Below are 9,522 nucleotides of genomic sequence, written 5' to 3'. Positions count from 1 at the left end.
TTTTCTCTTTAAATATTATTACTATGTGATGTTATGTAAAAAAAAAAAAAAAAAAGAAAAGAATGATAATAATAATAATTATTATTATTATTGTATTGTACTCTGGCACTGGTTTATTAATGGTTTATTGTTATTGGTCTGTTTTTTTACTTTTGAATTAATATTTCTCATTTTATTGTTCTTGCATAGAGCATTATTTAAAGGGGTCATATGATGCTTTTTTTAAAGATCATTATTTTGTGTATTTGGTGTAACAGAATATGTTGACATGCTTTAATGTTCAAAAAACACATTATTTTTCAAATACTGTACATTATTGTAGGTCCTCTATGCCCGCCTACAAAGTCCCTCCTTCCGACAAGCGCAGTCTGCTCTGATTGGCCAGCTGACCCAGTGCATTGTGATTGGCTGAACACCGCAAGCACTCGTCGGAAATGTAACGCCCCTTACCATAATCGCGAGCTTCAAGCTGGTATGTGTTTGCAGTACACAAGCCAACACGGTTAAGACAGCTGACTCCACTGTGATGTCTCTCTCTCTCTCCGCCTAGAAACACACAGCGTCTCCCTGACATGGCTGCTTCAACACTAACTACGGTTACTGAAACCACGCCTTCTTTCTTTGCGTGAACATTTGGGCGACATTATGCAAATATTTCCACATAGTGAGGTAGATATGTGGGGGCGTGTTAGAACAAGCTGTTTTAGGGGGGCGTGGCAGAGTCTTACATTTTATAAAGAATATCTCTTTGGTTTTGAGACTTTAGTCTTTGCAACTTCAGGGATCTTATCTATGCACACTCAGCTTGTAACACTCCAAAGATGAAGGAAAACTTGAAATCGCATCATATGACCCCTTTAAAAAAATTACTCAAAAGTCAAATTAGTATCATTATATATATAGTAAATGTTTGTAATTATTTTATTTTAGACGTTTGTAATTTTCAGAATACAATTGGCACTTTGAAAACTAAATATCTCATCCTTTATAAATAATAGGCTAATGTGATAATGTGATGTAATAAAGGAATCACAATATATATATATATATATATATACACAATTATTTTCTCTTTAAATATTATTACTATGTGATGTTATGTAAAACATTACTAATTATTATTATTATTGTATTGTACTCTGGCACTGGTTTATTAATGGTTTATTGTTATAGGTATTTTTTATTTTTTTTACTTTTGAATGAATATTTCTCATTTGATTGTTCTTGCATAGAGCATTATTTAAAAAAACTAACTCATTACTCAAAAGTCAAATTACTATCATTATATACAGCAGATAAAATAAGTATTGAACACGTCATAATTTTTCTCAATAAATATATTTCTAAAGGTACTGTTGACATGAAATTTTCACCAGATGTCGGTAACCATCCAAGTAACCCATACATACAAAGAAAACAATACAAATAAGCTCAGAAATTAAGTTCTGTGTATAAAATGGAATGACCTGGCTCTTCTGGCTGGACTTCCATCAAGCACAATCAGACCTCTACAAATGATTCAGAATGCAGCGGCACGACTGGTCTTCAACGAGCCCAAAAGAGCTCATGTTACACCTCTCTTTATCTCCTTGCACTGGCAACCGGTTGCGGCTCGCATCAAGTTCAAGACATTGATGCTTGCATATAGAACAGCCACAGGCTCAGCACCCGCCTACTTCCACTCACTACTACAAATCTACATCCCCTCCAGAAGTCTGAGATCTGCTAGTGAGCGACGCCTCATGGTACCATCACAGAGAGGCTCAAAATCACTTTCCAGAACGTTCTCGTTCACCACTCCTGGCTGGTGGAAAGATCTTCTCACCCCTATCCGGAATGCTGAATCCCTGACAATTTTCAAGCGACAGCTGAAAACTCATCTCTTTCGACGCTACTTGACTTCATCCTAAATTTAAAAAAAAACTTTGTCTTTCTCTTTATTTATTCCTTCCCTTTCTAGCTTTATTTGAACAATGCCTAAAACTTGGTATTATGAGCACTTCCTGGGTCTGTTTGCCTCTTTAAGAAGAATCACTTTATGGATTCCCCAATTGTATGTAGCTTTGGATAAAAGCGTCTGCAAAATGACAATGTAAATATAATTATAAATGACCCAGGGAAAAAGTATTGAACACGCTTACTGAAATTGATTTAATACTTCGTACAAAAGCCTTTGTAGGTAATGACAGCTTCAAGACGCCTCCTGTATGGCGAAACTAGTCGCATGCATTGCTCCAGTGTGATTTTGGCCCATTCTTCCACACAAACAGTCTTCAAATCTTGAAGGTTCCATGGGCCTCTTCTATGAACTCTAATCTTTAGGTTTTTCCATAGATTTTCTATTGGATTCAAGTCAGGTGATTGGGTGGGCCATTCTAGCAGCTTTACTTTCTTTCTCTGAAACCAAATGAAAGTTTCCTTGGCTGTGTTTGGGATCATTGTCTCGCTGGAATGCCCAGCCTCATTTCATCTTCATCATCCTGGTAGATGACAGCAGATTTTTATCAAGAATGTCTCGGTACATTTTTCCATTCATCCTTCCTTCAATTCTAATTCCAGGTCTTTCTGAAGCTCTCCACAAGTGATCATTGACTCATGGACAGCTCTTCTGATAATTCTTTTCAGAAATCTTGCGAGGAGCACGTGGTCATGGCGGCCGGTTTATGGTGAAATGATGTTCTTTCCACTTCCGGATTATGGCCCCAACAGTGTTCACTGGAACATTCAGAAGTATAGAAATCCTTCTGTAACCAATGCCAGGTTTTGCAGCAATAAGGTTGCGCAGGTCTTGAGAAAGCTCTTTGCTTTTACCCATCATGAAATGTTTCTTGTGTGACACGATGTTTCATGAGACACCTTTTTATAGGCCATCAGTTGGGACTGAACCAGCTAATATTAATTTCCACTGACAAGGGGCAGGATTGCTTTCTAATTACCGATAGATTTCAGCTAAAGATGATGACCGATTAGATTTCAGCTGGCGTCTTGGCTTTTCATGCCTTTTTGCACCTCCCTTCCTTCATGTTTTCAATACTTTTTCCCTGTGTCATTCTACTTTATTACACAGAACTCAATTTCTGAATTTATTTGTTTTGCCGCCTTTGTATGCATGGATTACCTGGATTGTTACCGACATCTGGTGAAAACTTCATGTCAACAGAACCATAGAAATATATTTACTGAGAAAAATTGTGGTGTTCAATACTTTTACCCGCTGTATATATATATATATATATAGTAAAAGTTTGTAATTATTTTATTTTAGACATGTTTGTAATGTACAGAATACAATAGGCACTTTGAAAACCAAATATCAAATCTTTTATAAATAATAATGTGATGTAATAAAGGAATCACAATATATAATTATTTTCTCTTTAAATATTATTACTAATATTTTTCTTTTTTAAGTATCTTTTCTTTGGTTTTGAATAAAATAACTCACTCATGAAAAAACTCCATAGTTTTGGTGCTACATAGCCCAAAAAACACTGCAAAATCATGTTTATTGACACAAGGTCAAACTTTACAATTTGAGCCCTTGCTTCAGTGTGATTGGTAGACTGACATTGACTAGTTACATCTGGCGATTCTTTTACTCTCTTCCATAAAGACAACAGAATTTATTACTCCTACTTTATCTTATAATTAATGTAATTCCTACCTTCCTGAATTTTTTTTTTAATTCGTTATTTTTGAGCGCTTCACCCTTTGACCCTCGAAAGCTTTCAGTATGAATTATGAAGCTAAGTCCCAGTCACAACTTTCTTCAGACATTGCAACTGTCATGATATGCTGTCAGGCTCTGCAGCGTCTTTTAAAAACGTATGTAGTTTTAAATTTATGCTTTCACCATCATCATGCCGTGACGTATCAATATTCTGTTGGTCACATGTTTTCATGTGATACAAATTCGCAGGTCAGAATTCGCCAAACTTAAACTTTGGAACACAAAGAAATGCGAAACTTCTTCATATGAGCTTGCATTTCTGCTCTTCCACATTCACATATGTACAAATGGAAGTCAGTAGAACGAAAAGTTTAGTGTGACCGTTAAAAGGGAATGGAGCATAATAGGTACATAATTACTTCTGAAAATAATCTATTTCCAAAAAAGCTTATGAAAAAAAAAAAGTGAAATTTTCCATTGTTTAATAAAAATTATAATGATTTACAGTCAAGGAAATATGATGACTAAACAGCAGTCCATGAAAGTCTGTTAGCTCAGTTGAGTTTCCTGATGATTGTGTTTATGTCTTCGGCTCTGGGTCCAGGATCACCAACATCTTTCAGCAGTCCAACTTTGTCTTTAGCAGCATGTCTTGGTACTGACAAACGGAACGGACACAGAAAGTTGTTTACCACCTTGAAGTTCTTTCCAGTAGAATAGATCTCGTGAATAAGGTCCTCCAAACAGATGATCCCATATTGTCCTTGAGACACAAACAAAAGAAACCCATTCAGAATATACATTTCATTAAAAAATGTTAATCGTCAGTATGAATATGAAAGACTGTTAGACACTTATACCATCACAGAATATCAAAGAATTTATTTTACTTCTGTGCATTTCAAATATTTACACAAATTCCCATTTTCCACAAAGGATTGCTACCAGGTTCACTGCCTCGTTTAAAAAAAAAAAAACCTCCATGCAAAAGTTTATTACATGAATCCTTTTGCTTGTTAAAGTTCATTCTTAACGTTTTGTTAGGTACCTCAAAATGCCCAATCTCCCACTGAATGAAATGCATCTACCATGTCAACAACTTACCGAGATGCTGCTCTATGAGTGTATTGTCGGTCAGAGGAATCCTTCTCTTGTCAATCCTCGCCAGACCTCTTTTTAATATGAGCTCACGGACTGATTTCAAATTGGGATATCTGTTAAGAGATCACAACAATAAATCAAACAAGTGAAAGTCAATAAAAGACAGAACACTGCCAGCTCTTTAAATCCCCTAAAAATACATCTAAAAACCTGGAATATTCCACATGACTTTTGCTCAGTTTTTGTCCTGATTTAGTGTGGTGTTTTTAAAACCATGTTTTACATGTAAAATGACCATTATATGATTACTCACCCCCACGCAACATAAGGTTCCACTGTCTTAAGCATTTTTATAGAAGCCTTGCTGACTTTCACAAAGGTGCCACTAAAGATCTTCCTCAGCCTCAGCATCTGAACGGCCTTCATCACTTTGGGGCTCACGCCTTTGATCCTAACAAGCAATCATGCGAGAAAATTAAAAACATATTCAAGCAGATGTGGAAAGGTACAATCTCACGTTCAATCATTTCACATAAGTAGACATTTTGACCAATTGTTTACTGGTTTTGTCCACAGAATGAATGTTGGTTGAGTCTAATGCACTTTATGTTCCATCAGGTGTAGAATAACATGAAGGTGAGTAAATGACGACAGAATTGTCATTTTTGGGAGAACTACCCCTTTAACCTCATTATGAATGATGAATAAGTTGACCATACTCTCTGATGCGGACAGCAAACACCAGGCTGTTCTTTGCTGGGGGCATGGGCGGCAGAGGTCTCTGTTTGAGTCTGGCGAGTCGTGTCTCATCTCGATTCCTCCTCTTGCTGTTTTTCAAAAACTCCTCCAAGCGCTTAAACTTCAAGGGAATTCCTTTTTGGACCTGGTGACGTTTTGACAATTTCAATTTTGTTCTGAAGCAATTATTGGACTATTTATAAAAGCAGGTTACAAATGAGGAATTCTCACTTTTCTCTTCTGCTGTAACGCAAGTTTGGCTTGAGTAGCTTTGATAGCCTGGTACGCCTTGCGTTTCTTGAGAAGATTCTCAGGAACAAGCTTGATTACTTTCTCGGTTCTGAACAAAAGACATTAAATATGCACAATTTTTTATATGAAGAATTCATTCTAAATGTACAAAATAAAAAGGACAGACATGGTTAAAACTGGGCACTTTCTGTTTTGATATAACCCCAAGTACATAGTACACCTGCATTATATTATTAATTTGTATCGTTTTTAAACTTTGCCACAAACCCCCTTAAGGAATTCAGCAAAACAACTAAATGTCATATCATACATAAGCAAATAGCACTCACTTTGTTGTCTTTAGTTATATTAAATACATATTGCTGTTGATAATTCAACAAACTTCCGTATTCTACAAAACTTTTTTTTTTTTTTCCACTTGAAATATTTCCAAATCTCCACCCGAACTTTTCTACTAAGACTCCTCTGATGTTGTGCTTTGCAGTTCTGCAGGAATGAATGACATCAAAGCCTAGAAGACTAATTCACCCTGGATTCCCTCAAGATTTTCCTATGGGGTTCTATAACAGGGTTTTTCAATTTATGAGTAAAATAAGGTCTGTGGTTACCAAAATTTGACCACTGATTCCTAATCCTGGTCCCGGAGAACCCCCAAAGCTGCACATTCTCCTTAATCACCTGACTCAACTCATCAGCTCATCTCCAGAACCACAATTGGGAACCACTGATGTAAACGAAACGTTGTTAGTTACCTATTAAAAACATACAAATTTACCTAATCTACATATATTATTGTCTGGTTCTGATCTTTTGTACATTAAATATGGAGCTGTTTAACCCCTTCAAAGGAGGTACCAAAGCGGAGCATAACCGATGTCACTATGAAATGAATATTAAACGCCAACAGTCAAAATGCACAGGTTAGCTGATAACCTTAAAAGCCCATAGCTATTATGTGACGTCCAGCATAAACCCTATAAAGTCAGATTTAAGCGCTTCATCGGCTTGGACTTTTTCAGGCTTGTGATTGGCCAACATGGCTTCACGGTTGAGATTATATCGCCACCTGTTGGTTTGGCATGCTCTTGACAGTGCTTCATAGCATGCGATTGCGTTTTCATGTGGATGGACAGAGATTTTTTTTTAAACGGGAGGAGGAAAAACTCGCATCAGAAGCGCGTTTACACTTGTCTTTTCAATGTGTATGTGGACAACATCCAGATACAGCTCGCATGTTAATGCCAAGTGTAAACGCAGCCAGCGTCACATATGGGATCGTGTGGTCAAAAGACATAAACGTGCATTTTTTTAAAATAAAACTAATGCTGAATATCATAACGTTAATGCAAATAAACTCGAGCAAGTTTTCGCCATACTGCCAAATTTCTTAACTCCACAGCAACCAATTCCGCATTTTCACATCTAAAACAAATATCTAACGTTACACACTACAGTATCAAAAAAACTGTTAGTACTAAAGAGAAGAGTTGAATATGGTATTAATATGGCCTCTGATATCAGTTCAGAGAGGCTGTAGCTCCATGTGAAAACAAGCTCTACTTAACCCCGGTAAACTTTTCTTTACACACCATCCGTACAAAAAATACCTATACTAAAAAAGTAACGACATCCCATAAATACTAAAAATGAAAAATATGAAATAAACTTTCAGATGTTCATCACCGATTGTTTAGGATTTGTTTTTGTAAAGTCCAAATACGCACCCTGATTCTGCCATCGCGTTTGCTGTCGCGCGGATATGACGCTTCTTCTTCGTCTTCTTTTAGGATTTAATGGCGGTTGGCGAGCCAACTTAAAGGTGCATTCCCGCCACCTACTGGAAAGATTTAGAAACAAGAAGAAGAAAAAAACACCACAAAACCCGGCATCCTAAATCCTATTAATCAATCCTGTTTCCTTTAAATAATAATAATAATAAACTAATTCTCGATAGCGGTCCATCTCCTAACAGAACCTGGAGTGACAGATCATTTATTTCCATATATCTAAAACCTTGACTTAGCTGGAAACGTTCTCTTTCATAAGCCTCACATTTTATAAGTACATGGTCTACAGTTTCTGCTAACCCACATTTGTCACAATTTCCATTTTCATGTTTTCCTATTCTATGCAACAGGGACATGCACAGACATTTCTGAGGTGCTGGGGCTCAATTGGAAAAAAGGGCACTTCTCATATTTATTTAACATTTTTTCTAAACAAAACGTTAAATATATTAGGGGTGTGCAATATTGTATATATCTCAATATTTTCTGGGATTTTATCCATAACAATAATTAGACGATATTTTGCTGAGTGTGTTGTTGTGCTGATATCTTAAGGACTACCGTGGACAGCTGACTCCTAAACTTTTTGATATTCTGCATATTCTGTGTGGTGATTAGTTCACAGCAGTGATAGAAATGAATCTTTTCCAATAAGTTTAAACAGATTTTTACCTTTTATGAGCATTTTGTTGCAGTGAGTGCATCATGAAGGGATGTGCAAGCACTGAGTGTGATGGGGCATTTTACTTCTAGCAGCCTGTTATCAGTGATACCATCAGGGCTTGCTGCCAGCCATGGGTCTCCTCCACACACCATCAACCCTCTGTCCATCACTATGCAGCCCCTCTCCCTAATCTGCTCCTTTGCAAGTCCCTCGCTTTCTTTCCCATACCTTGTGGCCACACTTCTCTGGAACTTTGGGTAGAGTTGTTCATTGAAAAACTTAACCGGGTCAGTTGTCTCACGCTGAGGCACCTTGCTGGCTGTGCTTGCTGTTATGCGCAGCTTGCGTGCATCATGCCAGAGTGGTTCTATGCTCTGTTTTCTTGTGTGTCTCTCCGTATTTCCATTCGTGTAGGTTAGAATGCGTTTAACTTTTCCGGAATTAAAATAGTTATACGCATCCAAGCTGTGATATGCCTTGTACGCCTTCCTCGTATATACACATTTCTTCTCGACTAGGTATTCAAAGATGTGTACCTGACTGACCTCCGGTAAATCAGACAGGTCTGTAGAAAAACATTCTTACCTCAACATTTTGTTGAACGGGTCTGGTAGTGTAACTTTGTCGCATTTAAGTTTGGCCAAATAACGGTTCTTTTCTTCTACTGGTAACCCAAAATAATAATGACTAGACATAGTTTTAACTTGCTAGCTAATTTAATTGTTATTTATTTCGCTTAATATTAGAAATAATCTACTCTAGAGGGACTTTGTTGTTGTTGTTATTGAATGTTTGCGGAAGTGTACCGGAGGTTAAGTTAGGGCCACAAAACCGCGCATGCGCATTAACGTTTGTTTATGTTGTTGCCGTTGAAACAGTCTATATGGCAAGCCGTTTTAGCATTAAATACTCCTTGCTGTACAAGTCATAATTTAGTTTGACTAGTCAAAATTCCAATTCCAGATATCTATTCTGCAATTTTGACTCGTCGTAATTGGAATTAAGATATCTACAATGTGATTATGACTAGTCATTATATGCATTGAAGATATCTACAATGTTATTTTGACTAGTCATAATATACATTCGAGATATATACAATGCTATTACGAATAGTCATATTGTTCCATTGACTTCCATTGGAAAATATTTTCGGATATCTACAAAAGAGTTTTTACTAGTAGAAATTGTAATTAAAGATATCTATAATTGATTTTGTACTAGGCATAATTCTAATTAGAGACATCCCAAATTACAATTCTACTAGTGATAATTAAATTAGAGATATCTCTAACTGAATTAACACTAGT

General features: G+C 36.6%; 1 protein-coding gene across 1 annotated transcript; it reads right to left on the bottom strand.

The window, feature by feature from the left end:
- Positions 1 to 4,135: 4,135 nt before the first annotated feature.
- On the bottom strand, positions 4,136 to 7,582 carry rpl7l1 (ribosomal protein L7-like 1). The gene is made up of 6 exons (XM_016235687.1): positions 7,486 to 7,582; positions 5,741 to 5,849; positions 5,491 to 5,654; positions 5,085 to 5,222; positions 4,775 to 4,884; positions 4,136 to 4,433 (listed from the first exon to the last, which is right to left on the bottom strand). The coding sequence occupies exons 1-6, from the start codon at positions 7,497 to 7,499 to the stop codon at positions 4,225 to 4,227; spliced, it is 744 nt and encodes a 247-aa protein (XP_016091173.1). The 5' UTR covers positions 7,500 to 7,582; the 3' UTR covers positions 4,136 to 4,224.
- Positions 7,583 to 9,522: the final 1,940 nt, after the last annotated feature.

Source organism: Sinocyclocheilus grahami, unplaced genomic scaffold (genome assembly GCF_001515645.1).
Source record: "Sinocyclocheilus grahami isolate Dianchi unplaced genomic scaffold, SAMN03320097.WGS_v1.1 scaffold473.1, whole genome shotgun sequence".
NCBI lineage: Eukaryota > Metazoa > Chordata > Actinopteri > Cypriniformes > Cyprinidae > Sinocyclocheilus > Sinocyclocheilus grahami.
Note: the sequence above shows the minus strand (reverse complement) of the source record. Positions and strands in the feature narration are given on the sequence as shown.

Bases quoted from the DNA above. Each gene is read 5' to 3' on its own strand.
- rpl7l1 (XM_016235687.1), bottom strand. The intron at 5,655-5,740 runs GTGAGAATTCCT...AAACGTCACCAG, and splicing joins CGTTACAGCAGAAGAGAAAA to GTCCAAAAAGGAATTCCCTT. The intron at 5,223-5,490 runs GTATGGTCAACT...ATTGCTTGTTAG, and splicing joins TTTGCTGTCCGCATCAGAGA to GATCAAAGGCGTGAGCCCCA.